Source organism: Chelmon rostratus, chromosome 5 (genome assembly GCF_017976325.1).
Source record: "Chelmon rostratus isolate fCheRos1 chromosome 5, fCheRos1.pri, whole genome shotgun sequence".
In the NCBI taxonomy this organism is placed as follows: Eukaryota; Metazoa; Chordata; class Actinopteri; order Chaetodontiformes; family Chaetodontidae; genus Chelmon; species Chelmon rostratus.
The window spans coordinates 20,334,164-20,359,026 of record NC_055662.1 but is presented as its reverse complement, the minus strand read 5'-3'; the positions used below and the strand labels follow the sequence as shown (position 1 = coordinate 20,359,026).

Below are 24,863 nucleotides of genomic sequence, written 5' to 3'. Positions count from 1 at the left end.
CCACCCCGTGAAAATGTTAGGGTTAGGGTTAGGGGTTTTCACCTGTTCCATGTGCCTTTAACGAACTGAAGAGGTATACAGCAGTTATTAGTCACATTATTCTAACAATAGGCCCACAGGCTTACAGACTGATGAAATGATAAGTGGATGGATGGCTAGATGGATGAATGCCATATCATGTATCCACAGTTGTTCCATTATGATCATCCCTGCTGTTCTTGTCTGTGCCAAGTTACCAGTGATTTAGCCTTGTACTATGGCCTTTTCCACAACCAGACACCTAGCTATCATCACCCACACATTAATGGAAGGACAGTCAGTCATTATAAGTCAACACATTATTGTGTGAGTGGTTTTGTTTTGGGTTTGGGGCTCTAACTGGGTCTTGTGGCTACAGTGGACTTCATTGGGCCTGCCCAATAAGAACAGTAATGAGCTTGGATGCCAAGAAGCACACTGAATTTCTCACTTGGATCCCAGTCATACTCATGTCCACAGCTGTGACTGCAGAGTGAGTGCTGTCCTGTTTGCGTTATGTTTTAATGCTCTTTTGTATTTGTTTTGATTTGCTTCTTATGTTAGGAAATACTCACGCTCCACTACCATTATCTAAAACCTTCAAATGGAAACACATTAGTTAAATCAGAAGATGGGCATTTCAGGGCAAAGTTCAGGACTGCATCAGAAAAGATCTATGGAACTACAGTATACTTTCAGTAGTGTGTGACATAAATCTCTACTCTAGTCCTTGTGACATTGTGGGTGTGGCTAATGGTCTTGCAACATCAAGTCACAGATAGAGATTAGAATGAAGTGAGATCATTTGTCTTCATGAGCTGCTTTTGTTTGCCTTACTACATAATAAAGTGAGTGAAGAACTGTGTATGTAAGTCAAGGCAAGTGGAGGACTGGAAGCAAGTCAAGGCACATTATACCAGGGGATCTCAAACATGTTATTATAACAGACCCTCCAGCAGACAAACTTGAGGCCACAGACTCCTGTTGTCGTACCTGGACAAGGACACGTAGGACAACTTTTGTGTTACTGACTCCATTGTGTGTACAAAGAAAACACTTATAGTGAAACAGTGGAATAGTCATACACACTCTAATTTAGAAACTAAGTGTTGAAATGCCATGTTGTGTTTCTTATACCATAATCAACCTTACTTTGCTGTAAAATGCCTGACGAAACTAATCTGAGAGTTTAACTGGAGTCACACTCACACCATTTGCTGCAAACAAAGTTAGAATTGAGGCCATCTCACATAGGTATTGAGCAGTGTTGATTGTAACCTAACTGAGTGGCCTATTTAGACCATTTAAATGGGAACATCCCAGTAACTCAGTGCCTAATTGCATGTAATGCATTTGTTTGAATCCAGCTCATGAAGTCGAAGCCGTTCTTATCTTTCCTTACTTTAATCTACCAAGCAGGCAAAAATCTGAGCTACAATGAAGCACATTAGGATATGATATATGAAGAAAAATTGTGTAATGGTTGTGGAAGAATTAATGTTAGCTGTCCAGGGACCTGTCTGATTTATGCCAGATTTCCAGCTAGGGGAGCCATTCAACCTGTGCCTGTAATGAAGGTCAACCAACCAGCTCTCTAGAGGGACACCCAGCCACAGGTCAGTAACATTTTAACCTGTCATGTGTTGTTCCGCATGCATTGTTTAAAGCCGAGATCCCCCTTTAAATAAATACATTACATTGGTGGCTGAAAAACGTACCACCCAAGTTTATTTTTCATCAACTGGAAAACATGCAAGTTTGAAATCTTACAGATTTTTGGTCAAGCTTCACGTGTCCGATGTCAAATATACTGTGCTGCATAATCTTTGCTTTGGATTTAAATTTCAATCAAAGAAAAGAACATGAATCTTTCCGTGTCAGATTAGACATTTGTGGTACTTGTGATTTTTGTTAAGAGATACGTAAATATGCATAACTAAAGGGTCTTAAGGTGAGTCCTGATATCAGCAGGTTAATCCAGCCATGCATGTAGATGTGCTAATGGAGGACAAAAATCAATAAATTACCTTGTCAAGTATGAGCCTGTTTACTTGCCTGATTCCTTAAAAAAAAAAGCAGGTTTGAATACGCACATTAAAAGAAATTCACTTTTCACACGTGCCCAGAAAAACTATGCACATGTGGCACAAAGTGTACGGCCAGAAATCGAATAATAAATCTAAAATAGTACATCCGACTTTTATTTTGTAAGACAAAAATGTACTTCCTGTTTCCTGTCACGTGACCTCGCCCTCGCCTAGATACGAGAAAGCGTCGTTCCATGGTAGCTACGGAGAGAGGGATGGGTCCGTGTAGTGAAGAGACACTTCTGTGCACTTTCCCATGCAGTTAGAACACCTTACTACCATGGCAGTCTGCTGGAAACGCTTCTCGGTCGTTTCGACAACGATTCTAAGAAGTTTTAACGTTTGTACATGCACGTTTTGGTGCTACTAGTGCATTGGTCTATCTTGGCATGACAGATAAAGATTAGTTAGCATGCTAGCGAGCTAGCCACACTGCCTCAGCATCACACAGCGACCACACCTGCCAGTGACAGGTAAGAAATCTGGCTTCAATTATCTTCCCCCAGCCATAAACCATTTTTCATCATAAATAACTTAAGTTAAAATCCCTTGGTGATGTTGCGTAATGATTGGCAGCGCAGTTCAGAGCAGGTGTTGTTGAGTGACTAGCTAATTCCTTGTGACAGTAATGATGCGGCTCTAATAGGATTTGAGCCCTCTCCTTCCTGTCGATGGCTTGAGGAGTACGCCAGGATAACGAGGGAGTATGCGTGTGTGAGAAAGCAGCGTTTGCCTGGGGACGTGTGGTTTAATCTCACCTTGTGCACTGGTCTGTTTTACCCTTATGCAAGATATTTCGCAAGGAGAGACTATCTCCTGAAGTTGGGGTGTGTGACTATGTCGTACAGAATGCAATTGTCCGTGAATGGACATGAACATGATGCTAAGAAAGTATTATACAGTGATAAACCTGAGGCAAGAAAACCCTTTTAGGTTCTCAAATCAAAGCATTCAAGTTTCAAACTGAAATATTTAGGATTTCAGCAAATGACCTGAGTGGAACATTCAGTGTGCTGATGCTTTCTTTGTGCTTAATGTGATTATTGATGTTATGAGATTCCCTTAGTGAGCTTTTGAACTGCCCCTCATCATCACCACTCATTAAGGGAAGGTCAGCTATGGATGCAGCCATGACTTGCCAAAGTTTTTTGGCATTTCTCTGTGTGTGTCAGTGTGGCTGCAGGTTCCCAGCAGACATGGGCAAACTCCAGAGCAAGTTTCGCAAGAGGTCTGAGCTCTACAGGTGAGACAAGTGCACTACCAAAACAGTTTCTGTTTCCTTGTGTGCATGACATACTAATTATAACCTGGATTTCAGTATAAAATCTGTTCATGCAATGGAAAAATGAAAGCAAAGGACTATAAAAAATGTGAAGGTTCTCAATTTTGGGGTGTGGTTTTGATGATTGCCCACAATCCAGTGCACTATAGAAATGAAAAAGCAATGCAGAGATTTAAAATTTCAAAAACTCACTCACAATTTAATGTTGGGAGTTGTAGACACCAGTACCATAAATATAGGTATATAGGTATATATATATAGTATATGTCTCCTGTAAAGATAGTTTTATAACATAAAGTCAAATAGTAAATTTAGGATGTTGTAACATACATTTCCTGAGGGTTGTGTTCAGCTCAATAATTCATCTTAAGCAGAAGAGTTTTAGCAGTGCAGCCTGTAAAGGAACATAGTGTGAGAATAATACAGAGACAGATATAGGCTAAAACCAGGTACCCTCACCAACATTAATATTAATGAAAATAGTGGCTGTTTTTTTTTTCTACTGCTGTTTTATTTTTGTGTCCAGGGCATCCCAGGGGGAGAAGGCGGACAATACTTTTGACAGTCAGGTGCTGCAGTATGAACCTGCACATCAGGGCTCTGTCAACACTGTCACTAATCTCAGCCCAGATCTGTGCGTCTCTGGTGGGAGTGACCAGGTAAAGCATATGGATCAATTAATCTGTAGAACTTAAATCACAGTATTACTTTGTTGTTGCTCTCAGAGAAGTTCAAGTGACAAATGGACTAAAATGAACTATGAACATTCATTATGAATAAATGAACATTGTAATAGTTTTAAAATAATTTATTGGAATGCCGAATCCAAGAGAAAGAAATAATTAAACTCACATTTTCATTTAGACAGTATAATAAGTGTAATGGGTCGTAAAATATATGAAAATCTCTGAATGACTTAAGTAAGAATGTGAAATTCTGTGGACAATCGTTAAACATGTTGTGATAAATGTGTGTGTTTGTGTGTGTGTTTGCGCTCTGTAGGCTGTGGTGGTGTATGACTGGAAACAAGGCCGTATGTGTCAGTCCTTCCAGGGTCACAACCGAGAAGTTACCAAGGTACCGTCAATACTGTGTGTGCGCAAACTGCTAAAAGGTGTGACGCTGTTCAGAGCTGTTACACATTTCACATATGCGTATTTTTAGTCTTGTCTACTCTCAATTCTGCCTCTGTCTATCTGCCAGACTCTGTGTTATCCAGGCAGTACATGGATCTTTAGCGCCTCACGGGACAAGACTGTTTTGATGTGGGACCTAAACCAGGGGGATGAACCTATTCAAGAATTTTGTGGGCATGAGTTGGTGGTCAATGGACTAGCTATCAGCCCTGGTACACACACACACACACACACACACACACACACAACTCTTTGGTCATGAGTAAATATTTTAACTGTAGTCTTAAAGCCTGTATTTATAGCTTAAGATAAGGTCAACAATCAATGATTTATAGTACATTATGATGCATGCTTAAAGTCAAGGTTATCATACTAAATGCACTCTGTTTTATTTTTGTACTGATAACTTCTTATTTAGCCCAAAATATTGCTTACTATCAAAATCAATTCATAGTTTGACACTTTCTCAATTCCTTGTGTTGTAGTTGGTTTGTGATCTGATCAGTCTGTGAGGACAGTTCTTGAATATTAAACAAAAAGCAGAACAACTGAGCCAACTAACTGCACATCTTCCCCTTCTGCAGAAGACAGAAACATAAATATACAAAAGTAGTGTCAAGACAAGACTCTAGGCGTAACTGGATGACAATTCCAAGCACACTTCAACAATGTTTGTATGAGTGTTCACCATCAGGCCTCCTGGGTGTAGATCCAATTATGAGATGCGACAGAGACTTCTTAACATGCTGGGTAGTGTTGACGGCTGAGGGAATATCTCTGGACTCATCTCATCTCATCTCATCAACATCTCATGTCTCATGTCAAGATGCTGCAACAGTAGATAAAGTAATATTTGAAATTGCCACCTAACATGAATGAAAGTGGTGATAAATATTAATTCTATTATCAACTTTGACTGGACTATATGTTTATTATCTCAGATGTTTTAATTACTAAGAAAACAGATAAACTAGATTTCCTTTGGATTACTCCTCCTCCTTTTGGCAATGGGTGCAGTTCTTTCATTTTTATTTTTAAATATTTCAAGTGAGCATTTTAGCAAGTCCTGGAGCTTTAGAGGATTTTGCCTTTCAGTGTGCTTTATTCATGTATACACACTGTCATTCATTTCACATTATTAATCTGCACTGAACATATGGATCTGTTTTCCTTGTGGTTTGTAGATGGGAGAAAGCTGTGCACCGGCTCTCGTGACAACTGGATGTGCCTGTGGGATATTGAATCTGCAAAATGTGAACAGAGACACAACATTTCTAGAAACCTGGTGAGAATAATAGTGTGTGCTTTTTTGTGCACACAACCTTGAACAAAGAATTGTTTCAAGCATGCTGGATAGCCTTAGGTGTGTGCCTGACCATGCAAGAAAAATTTAAATCAATAAGCCATTTAGTCTTTACTTCCTGAGTTCATGCCCTGCAGGCTTTAAACTTTTGCACTTTCCTCACTTCTCTGTCCAGGTTACTCATGTTTGTTGGGTGCCAGGCAGCTCCTCTGTAGTCCAGACCTCTGAGGATAAGACCATAAGGTACAGAAAGATTTGCTACTGCAACTATATTACTGTAGCATAGCAAGACAATTGAAATTCAGTACAAGGCCACCTTGTTTGCAGTGAAATGTGAAATATGCTGACTTGTTTCTACTTCATAGAGAAATGCAATACCACTTCTATGGTACAATATTATGATGATGAATTATCTGTGTGTCCCCTCTGGAGGTCAAAGCATTATATCAACAAGTCACAAAGTCTTTTTAATGCTAAAATCAGTGCACACAGAGTTGTGCAGTGGTTCATTTTTAAATGATGAGTTTCTGGAACATGTGATGTTGATGGCTCTGGAAATGAATAGTGCCGTTATGCTGACAGTCAAAGAGGCCTGTCATTGAACACTGTAATGCACAATTTCATAAAGATAAAATTCATATCATGCCCATAAGATGTTTACTGATGAGCACAGATCTTCATTGGCCTTTTATAGTGTTCAACTCAGAGATAAGTTTAGTTTATTGTCCTTTTGGAAGTTTACTCTGTGCCCATACTTTGGAGTTTAGCTGCTTTTTATCTGAGTATACCTCAAAAAAAGCACATTGACAAGTCATTCTCACAGAGACAAATCAATAGGTCACAAAAAACACAACAAATGTAGCTGCACTTACAGTAGCTAATTAGAATGCTACAGATGGAATTAAGTTAAGGGATTGTGCCTAGAGTCTTTCAAAAAATGGCAAGACTTTCTGTTTGTCTCAGGTGGTGGAAGAAGGAGAATGGAAAAAAATGATCCGAATCATAAATACTTCTAGATGTATGTGATTTGCAGGTCAACACAGTTGTGGTTGACGACAGCTGGCTGAACAATTGCATCTGGGACAACATAGGGATTTCAAATCTTTACACTCAACCTAACAGTTCCAGTTAGGTGTGTGACACACTGGTTATTACATACTGTAAAAATACTGTTTTACTGTTCTGCGATCAGTCTGTGATTAATCACACACTGTCACTTTACCTTGTATTTTTTGTCTCCAAGTGTTCTTGTATAGTTTCTAATTTTATTCTATTCTTATTTTAGTGTTATATACTGCTTATTATTTAATGTTTCTATTTATCTGTACTTCTTGCTGTCCTTTAGCTGGTATGACAAATATTCCCCCTGGGAAACAATAAAGACTTATCTTATCTTATCTTTATAGGGACAGAGAGATGTTTTCTTGTTCTATAAATGTGATCATCATCAGATGACAGTATAATAGGTTTGGTTAATTACTCTGAGATGCAGAGGATAGATTCTGCTATGTATTTAAGCAGTATTTCTTCCTAATTTCCACCTAGTAAGTGGCATAATCAGATTCTATACATCTAAGTAATTCTTAGCTCTTTTGATGAAAACAATATTGAGAGGCACTTGACAACAGTCCGAGCTAATTCAGTATTTCAGTAAAGTGATGATGATCTTCAGTATCCTGCTAATATGTCAGTATAACAGTCGGCTCTGCTTGTGGTTTTAGCTGCAGTAATATGTCTCTTTTTGTGTAAAAAATTGTCCTCAAATAACTTTTCGTTTAGTCTTGGATGGCTAAATTGGCTCTTTAAGAGGTAGACTTTTAAAGAACCAATGTAACATGACAGTTCCTCAATCTAAAAATCAGACAATTCTGCCACTTCTAAAAAGACAGCAGACCAAAACAGCATTTGGAGCTTTGGACAAGGATGTCAGAGTGCATCTTTGATGTGAGTGTGTATGTATACTGAACTGTATGGGCTCGCTCATATGAGTGTATTTCTACTGTAATATTTCTGTGCATGTGTGCAGGGTGTGGGACAGCCGTGCATGGCAGGTGACCAACACTTTTCCAGCCAAGCAATACATCCAGACCCACTGTGACATTTCTGAAAATGGAAACTACTTGGTGTCCAGCAGCAACGGCTTTGGAGGCCAGGGCTGTGAAGCCACGGTGAGACCATTGGCGGTGTTTGTGTGGTTGTTGGCTGTATAGGTGTAGATGTACAGATGGTGGATAGGTTGAGGCTGTCAGCAGGTTACCTATTGTCGGGTAAAGTCGATAATAGACGAACAGCAACTGGAATAAATACGTTTTGTGCATTTAGCGGTGTGAAATCATGCACTGGTAAAGCAGGGATGCCGGTGGCAGCTCAGGTAGTGCCAGTTCTTTTCATTTTTTTCTCAAACAATAATTGTTAGACATTGCTTTTGTGCCAATGGTCTCTGAATGTTTCCCTTGTGGGTTTGTGTCCCTCAGCTTGCAGCTTGCTGCTTGCACCCCCACCTCGACCAGTTTCCTGTCTCATCTGTCTCATCTAAGAGAGATGAGAGTTAAATATGGAGAAGTCAATCCGGTGCAAGACCACCTATTTGACTAATTACCAGTGGTTCTGTAAGACAGATCAGGTTTGGTAAAAAGTAACATAAAAAGATTTGTTACCTTGTTTCCAACAGAGCCTTGAAATCGCTGATGATTTCTGATGCGTCCGCAGTCTTGTGCAGATTGTTTTGAAATGTCTGACATGCCATTTCTTCTCAGTGGAGTTGTGTCTGTGTTATTAGCTCTGGGACCTGCGTCAGCCTGGCTGTAAGGTCGTGGAGTACAGAGGCCACCTCCAGACCACAGCGTGCTGTATGTTTTTACCTGTGCCTCCTGGTGGCACAGCTCGGGTAGCAACATCCTCCCATGACAGCTCCGTCAAGATCTGGGATCAGAACACAGCAGGTAAAACCCACTCGTGGATGCAAACCAATACAAGCACACACATGGGCACATATGCAGACTATGTTTGTGTGTTTTAGTCTTTTTACACTAACTCCTCTCCAACCCTCCCTCTACCATCCTCTGTTCAGTTTGTTTAGCAACATTGTCTTTGGATGGTGCCGGTCCACTGGTTTCTCTGTCTCCTAGTGACTCCACCAACATGCTGTGTGCCAGCTTCAACTCTGGCCTCCACCATATCCAGGTGGGCCAGGGATCAAACCAGCCTCAGGGTTCTGGGGCAGGCTCAGGGGGAGCGGGTGGTCTGGACATAAAAGTTGTGGCACGCTTCTGACAGCTCAAAAGAACCTGATGTGACTCGAAAGCCTGAACTGTGAACAGCCAGTGACTCAACAGTAGGATCACTGGACAAGGACATCGGGACTGTTCTTTTTTTTATATATATAATTTTCCATATTTCTATAGACATTTTTGCTTTACTAGACTGCCATACAGCAAAGAATGACAGAGGAGATCAGCGAGAAATGGAAGAGCGACAGTGATGTGAATGGTGGATACACCTTTTGTCCAGCAGAGCCACCAGAATGTCCATCATAGCTGCGCTTCTGCTCTGTAAGTCACATCACCATCACCCGGCACATTAATTGATGAGACCAAAGACACCAAACTGATCCTGCTTGGATTGCTGCCTTTTTGGACCAAGTCAGAATAACTGGGCATGACTCTCAGTTTAAACACTGCTAGGTGGAGTCGATGAGGTACTTCATGCACACGTTCTATTGGTTTTATTTGTGGTGCTGGATACATGTTTGGAGGACATCTAAAAGTGGCAGGAGTGGGGTTAAGAATTTCGAAGCATTTGAATGTTGCAGGAAAATATTTGGTGTTAATTCTTTGTCTGATAGAGAACTGGAAGCCAAATAGAATTTCATACTAAGAGTATGTAATTAGTTTTTTCCTGGATAAAATGTAGTAGGTGCGGTCAGACTAGCAATCTTGTTTCTGAAGCACTTTGTGGAAAGTTGCTTTTATCACCAAAACAGAGTAATGAGGAACATGTATATGTTGATACGTTCATTAGTTTGTACTGTAGCTTTAAGTGTTGGACCAAATGAATACCTATGACACAAGACTGTATAAACATGCTTTGTTTTTAGGTCAAATTCAATTGATAAAGGTCTTTAAAGATACAGATTCTGATATTTTTCAACTGAAGCTGACGTTTGGTGCCGAAATACAATATATTTAAATTTGAACGATACTATGCAAAATACCAGCGTAATTACCATTTTTGATAAAGTATTGTTGAAGCAAACAAATGGGAATAAAGATTTCACAAATGCAGAAGAAAACTGTTCTGTGACCTGTCAGTATAAAACCTGCTAGTAGTTAGTTACTGACATATTGTTTGATCAATTTATTTTAAATTCGGTGTGGCTACTGTGTTAGAACCACCAGAATTAGCAATCCAGATTCATGAAGTTCAGATAGCAAATGCTAATGTTAATATTAGCAGCGTTGAGTGACTGAATTTGGCCAAATACATTCCTACCTGAAATGATTAGTCAGGAGTCAGGAGTTAAAACACTCTTGTATTTGAAGTGTAAGTTTAATACTGACACTTTGTCTGTTTCAACATTTTAATAATGACATAAAAGAGCTTTTGTTCGTAGATATCCAGGTGACCATCGCCCCCAAAGACAGTGAGTGCTAAATCATTCAATTCCAGTGTAGAGAATTACCTGCAACTAGAGGAACACAATGGACAGGCCAGGAGGTGGATCAGAGTAATCAGTTTAGAGATAATGTACTCACAGATGATTCCAAATGCACTTATATGGATATTAATCTAAACGTTTAAGTTGATTTAGTGTCTACTGAACATCAGTTTGTTCCTGGCAGACGAGGTGCGGTAACAAAAGGTTGCAGGTTACGGTGAAAACTTAGGTGACGCAAGAATAAAACGCATTAACTGTGATGTGTGGCTTTGTCATAAGGAGTCCACGCTCAACAATTGATTCTTTTTCTAACATTTAGGGAACACTAAAAGCAGTAGGGAACCAAAGGTGATCAGATATTTCATTTTGTGAGAATTCACTGGATTTAATCTGTGTATGATACATTATGATTAAGTAATAATATTATTTTATAATGTCTGAGGAGTAAATCTTGGTTGAAACCCTTTGACAGCAGAGATTTTAACTTCACAGGCTTGTATTTAATATGCCGTTTGCATACTGGTAATTAAATATGAACTATCTCATTCAGTAGGATACTAGTGAACTCATTCATGGAATACCAGCTCACTCTGAGATATGTCCCAATGCATATCGACTGTATGTACATTGTGCTTACAGTGAGAAAAGATCTAGTAGAAATGGGAAAAGAATAACCTTTTTTCCAGTAACATACTAATAATGGTTAACTATAACATTACTGGCATGTTTCAGCAAGTTTGCACCTGAAAGCTGCTGTGTACAACTGGGCACACTGGCCAGTTTTCACTGGATCTGATTGGGGTAAATTGTTTTGCACCATGACAACTGTTGTCTAATCTTAAAGTCACAGTTACAAGACTAATCTTGCCTGCTGTGTGAGCCATAAAACAGCTATGGATTGTGTTTTTGAGCACACATTCTTACATGACAAGGATCTGCTAATATTATGAGGAGAGCATATATTTCTGTAAATGCCAATGTATTTTTTAATTTATATGTATGCTGCAACACTCATGGCACAGCTGATACTCATTTAATTCCTTTTTAGACTCCAAAATCAACATGAGCTATTAGGAAACACCAAAGATGTATCAGCGCCACCTAGTGCCAGCAATGTCCTTGGTAGGAAGTAGGAAATTATAATGAATCAGAAAGTAGAAGACTCTGTCATACTGTGGTGTTTGATTTATTCAAATCTGGACCTCATTTTCACTTTTTACACAAAAAAGTACCATTTAGCCATCAGCAGGTTTTGATAAAGACACACTCACACAAAGAAGACAACAGCAGGCAGAACAGTTTGGTGCTTGCCACATCACTAAAGTACAGAAATGCTCTGATTAAAAAAAAAACAAAAAGGTCTAAAAGTATTAATGAAATAAAAAAGAAAAAAAATATCAACATCTACTCAAACAATAAAACAAATACAAATAATTGCCTGAAAGAAAAATATACATTATTGGCACGGAATGTTATAAAAAGCAGGCTACATGGAATAATAAGAATATGTAGGATACAGTACATTAAATTAATGGAATTACTAGTTAGCCAACAGGCAGTTTAAAGACAGAATAAATATAATCTGAATGTAGCATTCAATCCAGTACTGAAAGACACAAAGATCCACCGGCATCTTTCAGCATCCAAGTGGTAATGTTGAGTGGTACATGAGTAGGTCTAAAACTAGTGGCAACTTTAAGTGTACAGTGTCTCTTTTGTGATATTTGAAAGGAAAGTTTAAGCTTTCCTCTTGCAGCCTCTAGAGTGTTATCAGGCTGTTTTTTGTGGTGCTAGAAAGAGTAAACCTGTTCGAGAACTTGTGCACAATTTGAAGAGAAACAATTTCACTCCTCATTGTTTTTTCTCCAGCAGTTTTAAGTGTCTAAAATACAAGACCTGATGAGAACCCCTCAAAATCCTCATTTTTTCAAGTCCTGAAGCAACTAAAGTACAGTATCACATGTCTGTGTTTGAATTCCATACAATAATAAACAACAACCTGACCCCTTTAGATCACTTCACTCCAACTTTAGTACTTGTAAACCTTCCTTCAGTGATGTTCAGGATTATTACAAAACATACACGTCACTGGCTACAGACTGTAACCACACACTACAAGACACCGGCATCAAAGCCGTCTTTGCCTCTACGAATTAATGAAAAAACACTTTTTTTTTTTAATTACACATTTTAAAATTTCCCGACATGTCAGAGATAACAAGATAAGACAAAATGGCTGTGATGATGGAAAGAGGAAAAGTCAGACAGTTTGAGTCCAGTTTAGTCCTGCATTGTGAAACAGGCCTTGTACGTGTGATAATTTGGTCTATACAGTACAGTCATAAATGCAAATGTTGACTGTAATGGTGCAGAAAATAAGAGTCATTATAATACAAATCTCTAACATAATCATAACATCACATCACACATCACAATTTGGAAGGGTTCTCTAGATAGGCAGTCAACAACATGTATATAATTTAACATAACATTGAAGGCATAAAAGCATAGCATGCAAGAAAATCCCAGATTATGGCTATATGGGCTGTCTGGGGGTGGGGGGTTGACTGCAGAGATGAACTGGGTGTATTTGAGGAAAATGAGGACATCTTTTAAAACTGAGAGATTTTCAGTCGATACACATGAAGTCAACCTGTATTCAGTCTAACTATTTCTGTTGCAATTAGGAGGCACCCGTCTTTCATTCCTAGATAAAGATGAAAGGCAAGATTTAGAGATTCCATGTGTCTGTACTGTGATGAATCACCTTCCTTCTTAAAGAAGGATGTTAACACCTCACTACACTGAGAAACATTAGGAGTGGGGCAAAAAATGCATCCCAAGGCATCTCACACATACTAATAGTTGCTAAGGAGTCTGTGAAATCTCAGCATCATGGATAAAAATACAGGTTGGTTCTTTGGCGTCAGTAGTGTCATCAATTGTAAGACCCATCTGATCAGCTCAACCATCATGCCACAGTACTGACTTGTGTCCTCCTTTACTCGACCTTTCTCATTAGACAATGAAAGCAACATTTAACCCAACAAATTTGCACAGCATTAGGGTCGTTTGTAGAAAAACAAGTGTTTACAGAGTCCAGATTATAGAAAAAACTGTGCCAAGGGGAGTATGAATAGATGAAGACATATGTGTTAAACATAGAGGAGCATGGCAGGGGAGGGGGAGGTCTGTTATGAGGGCACATGAGAAATTAAAAAAAAAAATACTTGGCAGAAATAATAAAGATATAAAAAGCCCTATCAAACTAACAAACTTAAGTTGGCTACAGTGATGCACACTAAGCACATGTCCAAAGCACAGTTTGTCTTAATCAGACTGGTTGAAAATCTCTCATTAGGTTACAGATGAGACCTATTAGCACATACTTACATGGAACTATTTAGCTTCAAGCCTGCCTTCTCCAATGCAGGTGCAGGGTCAAACGGGCTTGTACAGTACAAGCTTGTATTTTTGCCACAGAACCAAAGGCACTAGACCAAATTTAATCTGTAATCAAGCTGAGAAATTGATCCCATTCACTCGACTCCACTAAAAATCCTCATTGTAAGAGCTGTGTTAAGACATACTTCAAGCCAGTGCGATTCTTTTTCCTGAACCACTTTTGTGCAGACTCTGCTTGTGCATTCACACATTTAAAAATGTCTTTCCCCCAATTTAAACTTTAGAACCACTAACGACTGTTCAAGTCCAACAATAATCCCATGTTAGTATCAAAATGATGAATGAAAAGCTGGATTTGGTCTTAGACATCAATCAAACTTCAGTTTCAACGTGGTGCAAGAACACAGACTGTACGGCCATTTATCAATAAGTACTGTACGATACTAAGACAGATTTCAATCCATATCTGAAAAACTGTGACTCAAAGAGACCACGTGATTTTAATATACTTGATATCTCTTTTCCAATTCTATATGTGTGTTGGCTGAGTCCCTGAGATATTGCTGCCTGTCTGCATTTTCTCCCAGTCTGATGGTGACTTTTTGTTACAGTGCTTTTTATTTTCACAAGCTTGAAACACGCACACACACTAATGCATTTAAACACACATTCGACACACACACAATGAAAAAGAGGTCCTGATGTCAAACTATTGCCACTATGGAATGGCGACTTCATGAAACAAACTAGATCTACATGATTTCAACATTTTGGATGGAAAATGGAATAAATAAATGTCACTATGAACAACTATTCAACATGTTGAGGATTTTTACATATTAGAAATACAATGTTTGCATCGGTCCCCTGCATCAGACACCCAACCCCCTTCCTACTTCAATAGTTTCAAAAAGGGGAAAAAAATATTTTTGGGCAAACCAGTGTAAGAATCACAACCCCCAGTTAACTCTATTCACAAGGACAGAAATAAACAAAGATACATCAAATATGCTTATTTGTTTGGCACAAGCATTAACAATGCCTATCCAAACACCAAAAATTCAAGCCTCAACTTGGGAGTTTCTCAAAAGTGGCTGAGGAGTAGAATTAGGCCAGCATTTAGAAAACCATGGACATCTCTCTGATAACTTCCCCACAGATGTAGCAAAAACTTTTCAAAACCTCGACACAAAAAGAAAAGAAAAACTTGTTTGGTTGATTTGCGTAAGCTCCGAGTCAACTGTCCACACTTCTGAGGATTTTTAGGTACTCTGTAACTAAAATCAGCTCAAGCAGTTAAAATACTGTTTTCAATTCTAGTTTTGTCCCCCATCTGACAATAGAGTTGTAAATACCCAGTAGTTGTGTAGCTGCAGATGTGCACAGGAAACAGCATTCTGACATCAACTGCAGCTGGTTCTTATTATCCCCTCCCTCCCCCTCATCCTCGCCGCCACCTACTGCTCGCCGGGGCGCTCCAGGCTGTCTATGACGCGGCTCAGCCTGATGTTAAGCAACCTGATCTGAGTGTCCAGGTGGTCGATTTTCTCTTCCAGCGAACCTGCCCCGCCTCCCCGACGCCAGTACGCTCCCACAGGGCCCGTCATGAAGTACACCGCCATGATGAAGCACAGCGGCAGCACCGCGCGCTCGGGGTCACCCTCAAACTTCTGCAGGATGTAGAGGCAGGACAGGGCGAAGAGCGTGACACGCGCCAGCCAGAAGAAGCGGCCGAACAAAGCGTGCAGCAGGTAAAAGAAACCCCCCAGGAACATGGAGAGAAACCAGTAGGCCAAGAGCACAGCGGCAACCAGGAGCAGGGCTCGGGCTGGAGAGTTGGTGAGAGATGTGGGGCTAAAGTAGTGGCTGAGGTTTGAGGCTACAGAGGGAAGAAAGAGAGAAGAGGAAGTCGATAAAAACTTACAAAAATGCACATTCTGAATGTAGAAAATATGTCCCTCTCTTTGTGAGCATCTTTCTTTGTAAGCAATGTCATAATAAATTTAAAACTTACAGTCGATGCCCATCACATCCAGCAAATCTGACCAGATCTTCCAGATGGTGTCGAGAAACGAGTCGACTCCATGGACAAACCGCTCAGTCGTCTTGGAGAAAAACTACAGAACCAAACAAAATGCAAAGAAAAAGTAAGTTTAATCCCCACATTAAATTTTTAGAGTATATCCTGCCTCATCACTTTATACCATCTAACTTAAAGCTGATCAGAAAACGTTGCCTTTAAATGTATTTGAAAAGCAATGAAACTGTTGAAAACAAGACTATAACTGTAAAAGCAGAATTGGCAGTGCAGAAGAAGACTGCAGTATTGTAGTATAACTCCATACAGCGGTGCCTGTCAACCAAAAGGTTTTGTTCGCATTGACCACATGTCATTTCACAGCTGCCCTCGATGTGCCTGCCACCCATTTTGTGCCTTCCTCTGAAACCTACAACATGGACTGCATTAAACGTCAGATTTGGGGAAGTGACATAACAGTTTTCGATCTCAAGATTAAAAAACACTGCAGACTATTGAACATGTACATCAGGCCATTTTTTTTCCAAACTGCCAACCAATCGACCGTCTTTTTCATTTTGAAATAGACAAGTCAGGTGTGAATACGACAGTGAGAACAAACTTGAACAGCCCTTTCTCACATCTCACATCCAGAAAAGCTCATGTGTATAATTACTGATACTAATGATGCTCAGCACAATATGACGGTCGTGCTCCTGGAAACTCACATTGATCGCAACCTAATATTAGCTACACCTATATTTGACACCATATCCCTCACCACCAAGGTCTATTCAATGTCACCTGGAAGTCAAAGATTATGTCAAACGACATTCCTGCTCATCATCTCAGCCTTGACTGTGTGGAAGAGTCACAAGAGGAAGAGTGTGGTGTAACAGTTACTGTGTGCAACTGATCACTTTTTCTCTGTCCATGACTTTAATCAGTCACTCTCAGTTTTAGCATTCAAAGTGAGGCACAAGGCTTTCACTATACCTTACCCAACGCAAGGATATGTCCTGCAAATGGGGTCATTTTTTTACACTTTTCCGACAGAAATAGCTGGAGATGCGCTGTGCAGTCAGACAGTGCATGATCACGTGTTTAGCCCAACATGTCGCTCCGGATTAGTTTGGCGGCGACAAGCAGGAAATAACATTAGATTTCAAAATGCAGGAAGTGAAGCAGGACCAGTGAGCCCACACGAGCTGATGTGTTTCCTTATCAAGAGCAGCTTTCTCATCATGTGTAGATAAAGTGGACGTAAGGAAGCAGCTGATGTGGCCTGGACCAATGGGGTCCGACCATCTGTGCGGTGACATTAGATGCACTTGCTGGACTCATTACAATGAATGACAATACTAGTTACACGACAAATGACTGATTTTTAAGTGATCCTGCGTAAAAACATATCTAATTGTAACGTTTACGACAACGCTACCTCACCTGACACCTTCGATAGGTGGATAAAACACAGGATGATGGCTAATTTTTCAAAATGGCATCCGTGAAATTGTTGGCCAGGCCCGAGCGCGCTTGTTTCCTGTTCGCCATTCTCACAACACACAAGCGCCTTGGTGGTCAGCGTCCGCAAACCAAAGCCGGATCGAGCTGTTATCTTAACACTAAATGTCTCCATACTCACCTTGTACAACCCTCTAATGTTGTCCTCCCCGAAAACGCTGCTTAGAGTCTGGTAGATGCCATTAGCTGCCCGTCGGAAGCTGTTCTGGTTGCTGGTCCTGCTCCTGGCCGCTTCGGTTGCGCACAGCAGGGACGCGGATAGCACCAAGAAAACCACGAAAAAACTGATTCCCCTCATGGCATCAAATGGCCCGAGATGTCAAGCAGAAATTAGTATAAAAATCGTAGAATAAAACGCAAGGTAGAACAGATACTTAGCTGCCTAAATTGACACCTTGCTGGGGGGATGGCAGACTGGCTGTGATGGTGGTGATAACTCGTGTTGCCTTCAAAATACCTCGGCATTTCTCTTTTACGTGCCTTGAATTGGCTTGTGCTCTTGGACGAAGTTAATACAGAATTTCAGATATGCCATCGATTGATCGACTTTTCTGTCAAATGGCAATTATCTATTCTTCTGCACTTGTGCACTTGAGAAAACGATGTCGGTTAGCATCCTCATTGGTGTTTGGATTAGTTTATTTGCAGAACATAGTGTGTGTTTGTGTTTGTATGTGTGCGGGCGCGTGTGTCTCCTTTAAGCATAGAAAAAGACTGACAGTTGCGAAAAGATGTATACGCGTCAGCACTATGTAGAATACCTAATCGATAAACACATATTATTGCGTGTATTTTCCATCTAATTTGCCTCTTGAAGCTCTTGCATTGGTGTCATACCTCTGTGATTACGACATTTCCGATGACATTAAAGGCATCAGTGGTCTTCATTGGAAATTGAGGCAGGATAGACTCATCAAAAGCTTGCTGCTGCCCTCCAGTGGTGAAATTATCTCACTGCACCCCGTGATTTTTCTCTCAATCCAGCCCTGCATAGATCTTGCTTCTGGTTTCTTGCACATCATGACAAAGACATGTCTCCACATGTGTGTGGATAGCTACATGATTAAATTACTTGCCAAATGCAAAGTTAGGAAAAATTACTTGCAAAATGAATAATTATGTTTACCTGTTATTATAATTTAACAGTTAAAAGTTTTTGTGATCAACTTTTGATGGTCACAATCAGTTGGAAACATAATTACTGTCTGCAATTAAACCTGATTTTGTCTAATTATCATCTCTTATCAACTGGTTGTGCAGGACTAAACTGTATGTTATTCACATTTGAGGTAAATGCAATTATTTTAAAAATGTCTGTTCTTTTTGTGTTGTTCATAAGGAAATTCAAAATTTCAAAAATGCTTTCTTATCTAGATCCCATAGAAAATATACCAAACACATTTTCTTACTATATTATAGTCAGCATCTTAATGATATGTCTGGACGTATAACTACTACTTGCATTGGTGAAGTTTTTGGAAAATGTTTTCTGTTGTGGTCTTACTGACTTGTTAGAGAAGTGTGGAAAGTCTTAGTTGAGAAATTCAGTAATAGGATGTCACTTTGAGCATATTGTTTACTGATCAATGTTTAACTTGTGACAAAATGACAGATGTTTGATATTATCTCCATTACAATGATGATTTTAATTTAGTGCAACAGTGACAAGTTGCCCAGTACAGTAACAGCTATCTTGTCATTAATAAAATGCAATATTTGTCTCCACTGTATATATGATTATTACTGTTGTGTCACTGGATCACCTAGCGTCTGACTAAGTTTTCCTCTTGGGGATTAATAACATTTGTTAAATCAAATACACATGCTTAGACCAAACCTCTTGCTTGTGAGACATGACAGGATGTTCAAATAAAGATGCAGTTCACTGCTGTTCCAGAGAAGCACTTATTATTTAGATGGCTTTCCCCTGAGTTCTCATTATCCAAATCTTGACTATATTTTGGGGCAGGCTAATGGTGCAGGAGGAAGTAGGTCAAGACTGCAAATAATGATAATGTGAGTGGTGACAAGAGTGGTACGATAGGGCCAAAAGCAGGAACAGCTGTTTTTACTGCAGAAATGTGCAAGCAGTGTTGCATAAATGTCTTTAATCACAGGAACATGAGTATTTAGTAGTGCTTCTCTTTAAATGAGCATTAACTGGCCCACTTTAGAGAAAGATATATATATGGTTGGAGTCACCCACTAGATGGGAGGATTGGACTATGGTTGCGCCTTGACAACAATTTCCATTAAAATATACATGAGATTAATGTATAATAGCCTAGTTGTTAGATGGTTTGCAGTCAGTGAAAATTATTTCTGGGATGTTTTTTTTTTTTTTTTACAAATATGCAAACAAACCCCTTAATGGTAATGGAAACACATTTTATTAGTTAAAAAATGTTCAGGTGATACAGGTGGTAGAAAATATAAAGGGATATACTGTGGGCCCAAGTTTTTGTACCTCACCTTACTCGGTGATGGGAAGTAGCTAAGTAAGTTCTGAAGTCCTCTATTTAAGTACAGTTTTAGATCTGAGTACTTTGCCACCACTGACCTTACCTGGTTTCCTCCTTTCTGTTCCCTGACGCTAGTCGCGCTGTCATGGTACGTGGTATCCTAGCAACGACGCACTAAGTAACGCTGAGTGCAGATTGGACGGTACCGTACCGAGCGGTGAAGGAATGTTTTAACATTGGGGTTTGAGAAAAGCAGTGAAGCGAGAACTATATTTCGTTTTTGAGCCGTACTGTACTCATGAAGTTTAGTTAAGCTAGCAGTCTGTTTCAGACCTTGGAAGTTAAAATGTATGACCGAGCTCCAAGAGTGACCTTCTCGACAGCAACCGACACCTCGTCTGCTGTTGGCCCCGTATCGTACGAAGTCACCCCGTGGAAGTCTAAAATATCAGGTAGGAATCGGTTAACTACTACTCAAAACTTGGGTGACAAACTTTTAGTCTACACGAGAAATCCACCTGCTTCTTTTGTCCAGTGTCTCCAGAGGTAATGTTGGCCAAAATATAATGCAACGTTAACTAACGTACATTATTCAAATTAAGCTAGCTAGCTTTACTTTATGTCAAAATGCTAACGTAACCCTGAAACAGCAAGTTGAGCTAACGTTAGTGCTTTACAGTTATACAGTCAAAATATAGTCCATTTTAATAGCTAATTTCCTAGAAAGATGGATAGGTATAGATTATGTAGCCTTCAGATGGAGAACGAAATAATACATCTGGCAGTGTGTACATGTAGGCCAAATTTAAAAATGTCATGTTTCTGTGATTTTGTCCATTCACTGTAATTTAAAAAAAAAACACAATTGCAACTTGTATATTTTGCTTTTGTATGATTTTCTGTATCGCAGATGGCTATGCTCCCTTCCTGTCCTTGACCAAAAGACAGTCAGCAGTCAATGAGTCCAGTGAGAGGACACCAGCACCTGGACACTATGACTCCTCACCTGTCAAGGTGCTGTAGGTTGGAGACAATCTTTTAAGCCATGCAGTTAAGTCAGTACCTGGGTTTATTTGAGAGACATGTACTTTGTTAGGTGAGGCTAAACTCTGCATCTCTGGTTGAAGAAATCTTTGATAATGGCTGTGTTACTTGTTGTTTGCTGCTTCACCTATATAACGCTGGAGTTACCAACAGAGGAGAGGAAATCAATGTTGTGATCAAATTGTTTGCATAATAAGTAATTTGTACCCAGCAGCTCTTGAATTGATTTTTATCCTGCTAAATATCTAAAACTATTAATTTAGGAAGGCATGAGATGCAGCCTATAATACCAGTTGAAAGCCAGGGGGAGAATTTGTCAAGGCAAATACACTGTTGAGGAACTCGGTCTCATTCTCTCTGTGTGTCTCTGTGTCTCTATGTTGAACCCTTCAGCTAAACATCCATGGTGGCTGCAGTCTCCAGCACCGCTCCAAGCGTTTTGAGGAGGTGGTGTCGACGGTTCCGGGCCCCGGGGCCTACAATGTGCTGCCTGCTTCAGAAAACAAGCTCAGGGCTGTGACGGCTGATGCAGGACAGGCTGAGAAGCTTGGCAGGAAAGTGGTAGGCATATGGGTGAAGTTATGAGGACAGAGTAAACAGTCAAGATACAGAAAATTATTTATTAGTGGTTTTCCCCTTTCTGCCTATTATATTGTACAGATGAGGTATACATGAGGAAAACTGCTCTCTTACTTTGACCTAGTCAAGATCAAAGTAATTTGATACTTATACAAAAGATAGGCATTAAAACTGTTGACTTTTGTAATATTAGTGTGTGTATCTCTGCTCTTAACAATCAAATACTTTTGTCTCATTACTATCCTGACACTGAACCCAAGGATTCCTCTGTGCTGGTGAGAGGTCACCCTTTTCCTCTGGTTTCAGAGCAGTGCCTCATGTTCTGTAAGCACTACATGTACACACACAGTTAACAACTGTTATTTTCATACATACAATAAAAATGCAATAACTTGTAAAACTCTCCTCAGCACCGTTAATGTTGATGTGCTGGATTTGTGCAAACGAAGGATAAGAATAGCAGCGCCTCCTCCAAAAGTGGTGACTGCCAATACTTGCAGACAGTACCTTGCCAGTACCTTATCCCTTAACACCAATCTATGAGAATTAGAAGCTGATATTTTAAAACCTTTGAGGGAAACAGTTTTTCTACACTTTTGTCAAAACAGTCACTTCTCTGTTCTTATAAAAAGAACACCATCTGGTGTATTTGCTGTAACATTTGAAAATGTATCACTTTCAGTAAGGCATGATAAAGTTCATGATTGTGATGGAGATCATGACAATTAAAACTGTAAAGACACCAAATGGAGAGAGTCATGTTGGGACATGTAAACTTGATTTTAACTGTTTAATTGACCATCACCTTTGTCTCGAATATGGAAATATTAAATAGATGGATCATTGCTATTCATCAAACTGTTCAAATAGAAGAGCCATGTAGCTTTGTAGATTAACATTAGGCACAGAGAGCCCTGCCCCCTGTTTGCTTTGAAAGATAATGTCTCAGGTGATTTGAGAATTTAAGACAAAGCACTTACAAACCAAGCAAAAAAAAAAAAATATAGCATTTAGGTCACTAAATACCTTTCATGATATATGAACTCTGGAGAAAAGATGTCGACTTCTGGATAACGTGGCCCGTCTAGTAGCCTCCAGCTTCATCAGCAGTGATACTACGCCACTGAAACATAATAAGTTCAGCCTTGCAGTGAACTGAGATGAGATTAAGTTGCTCTTTCCATTTGCCGTCTATTTTAAATATATACCCAGAATATGCACACATAGTCAAGCTTTTAGTTAACACTGAGCTCAGGGCTTTTATCTGATCTAGACTGAAACCAATGATTGGCTCGCTTTGCACAGTGACTAGAGCATTTGAAACTTTCACATCCAGACCTGACCAATCATGAAGGAGAGAGATTATGCTCACACTTTCCACCTTCTCTGCTAACTATAATTGTCTGAAGAGTACACAAACACACACACACACACGTTACTTCCAGCCCTAGAAAGTCAGTAGGAAGCTCTCATGCATTTTGACTGAGGTGGCCTTCATTGCCTGTTCCCTCAGCAGATATTGTTCATTTTCCTTCACTTCTCCTTTCTGTCTTTCTTCCTCCTTTTCTCTTTTCCTCTTTTGTGTCTTATTGTTTGCCTCCCCTTGCTCCTTCTCTCTCTGTCCCTCCCTCAGTCTTGGCCGTGACCAGCTACTTTGTAATCCAGGGCCTCCTCTCCATCGCAAACTCTGACTTCTCGCTCCAATCTGCCTGTCTTTCTGTGTGCGCGGTGGCTGCAGGCTAAAAGTCTTCGGCTGGTTCGTCAGTCAGATATCCCATCCATTCCCTCCCCGGGCCAGGCCTATGGCTATGAGGAGGACGCCCTGGGTGTACTCAGCAAGCAACAGCCCCCTCCCAGGGACTCAACCCTGGGGCCAGCGTACTACACTCCAGTGTTGGTAAGGACAGATACACACACTCATACGCACACACAAACATGCACATGAACACTCATGTTCGAGGTTCAGATGTACATCCATCAGACAATGTGAAGTGTTCATTTGTGCGTGCATGCGTGCTTTCATTAGTCTGTACGAGTGTGTGTCTGAGTGTACTTACTCTGCCCGCGAGGCAAGGTCCATTAGCGTAAGGCAGATCTGATGCACCACTGAACCCCCACCCCATCCTGTTGGCCCAAAACCCATTTCCATAGCTAATGAATGCAGCTCCACTTTAAAAAAGCCACAGCGCACCAACGCTCATCCATTTTACATGCCAACAAAGAGAGCCATTAGTAATTATTCTTCAAGCTATATTACAATATTCACTTAAAATAATGCACACGCCTGCTGGTCTGCCTCTCAATTAAGTCATTTTTCATCTGTTAATGACCAGAGGAAGTCAACAGCGTCCTTGAGTGTTGGCCGAGGTTGTGTCAACACACCGGCGCAGGCACAGAGGCGCACTGTGATTTAGGGCTATCAGCAGTGCATCCATCCACAGCTCTTTTTTCCGTCTCAACTTCTGTTGCTCTCCCTTTGAAAGTTCAACCCCCACTTTTGTCTGTTTTCTTCCCTCTGTCTCTCCGTCTGACACACTCATTTCTTTAAACTCAAACACTCCTCCCGGCCCGTGCACCAACTGAGTTCAAAAGTGTGGAGAGGCGGAATTAAGTGGTTGTCTGAGGACGTAACTTCAAAGTGGCTGGGGCAGCCTCTGAATGATAAGGCATTAGACAGAAATCAAAAGAGCATGTTATAGAGAAAAACAAAAACATCTTAATCGGTTTTATCCACTGACCCTAAACTTATGGCTCACGTCCGCATTGACAGAACAATTACTTTAATGCATTGACTGATACTTACAACTTTGTGCACAGAACTAGAGATAGATATGAGATTATATGTTGGAATAGTGAGTAGTTTTTGGCAGATGCAGGCTTATCGCAGACATATTGCTGCATTCATGTATGATGGCTAATATGTAAAAAAAATACTGTGCATAATTCAGTAATAAAATTTCAAAACACTATCACCAAAATATATAATGTTGGACACAGCTGACCAGCTGGTGATATGGAGCCTAGACAGTGTTAGTATGAAGGAGACAGAGCACCTGAATCAGTTTGGAAAGGATAAATCAACACATTCTAACTGACCAAGTAGTGAATTAGCTGCATTCATGACAGATGTGTGGACATACCAGCAGTTACCACACCAAAATCTGGTGTAGGAATTATGTGTTTGTTACTACCTTCTTCTTCTACTTTTTTTTGCTTGTACTTTTTACTTTGTTGAGGACTCCATATTAATAATAACTTCATTGTTTTTCTGTAACTATCCTTCCCCAAAAATCAAGTATTATTCAGTCTCTACACAACAACAGTTGGTCTGAAGACTGGAAATAGAATT

The 24,863-nt window shown here is 40.0% G+C and overlaps 3 protein-coding genes across 3 annotated transcripts in view; 2 read left to right on the top strand and 1 right to left on the bottom strand.

Moving 5' to 3' along the window:
* Positions 1-2,313: 2,313 nt before the first annotated feature.
* wdr31 (WD repeat domain 31) lies at positions 2,314-10,138 on the top strand. Its single transcript, XM_041937615.1, has 10 exons — positions 2,314-2,578; positions 3,278-3,348; positions 3,914-4,046; positions 4,390-4,464; positions 4,591-4,735; positions 5,708-5,808; positions 6,002-6,069; positions 7,853-7,994; positions 8,606-8,768; positions 8,897-10,138. Exons 2-10 carry the CDS (start codon positions 3,302-3,304, stop codon positions 9,097-9,099), a joined length of 1,077 nt encoding a protein of 358 aa, XP_041793549.1. The 5' UTR covers positions 2,314-2,578; positions 3,278-3,301; the 3' UTR covers positions 9,100-10,138.
* A 1,521-nt stretch (positions 10,139-11,659) lies between these two features.
* LOC121606597 (bri3 binding protein) lies at positions 11,660-17,855 on the bottom strand. The gene is made up of 3 exons (XM_041937013.1): positions 17,551-17,855; positions 15,903-16,005; positions 11,660-15,767 (listed from the first exon to the last, which is right to left on the bottom strand). The coding sequence occupies exons 1-3, from the start codon at positions 17,725-17,727 to the stop codon at positions 15,346-15,348; spliced, it is 702 nt and encodes a 233-aa protein (XP_041792947.1). The 5' UTR covers positions 17,728-17,855; the 3' UTR covers positions 11,660-15,345.
* A 2,382-nt stretch (positions 17,856-20,237) lies between these two features.
* The window catches only part of stpg2 (sperm-tail PG-rich repeat containing 2), a 58,284-nt gene continuing 53,658 nt past the window's right edge, over positions 20,238-24,863 (top strand). The window contains exons 1-4 of the mRNA XM_041937967.1: positions 20,238-20,343; positions 20,802-20,905; positions 21,329-21,496; positions 23,253-23,411. Of these exons, the coding sequence (XP_041793901.1) occupies positions 20,238-20,343; positions 20,802-20,905; positions 21,329-21,496; positions 23,253-23,411 (537 nt within the window). The remainder of the gene's footprint in view (positions 20,344-20,801; positions 20,906-21,328; positions 21,497-23,252; positions 23,412-24,863) is intronic.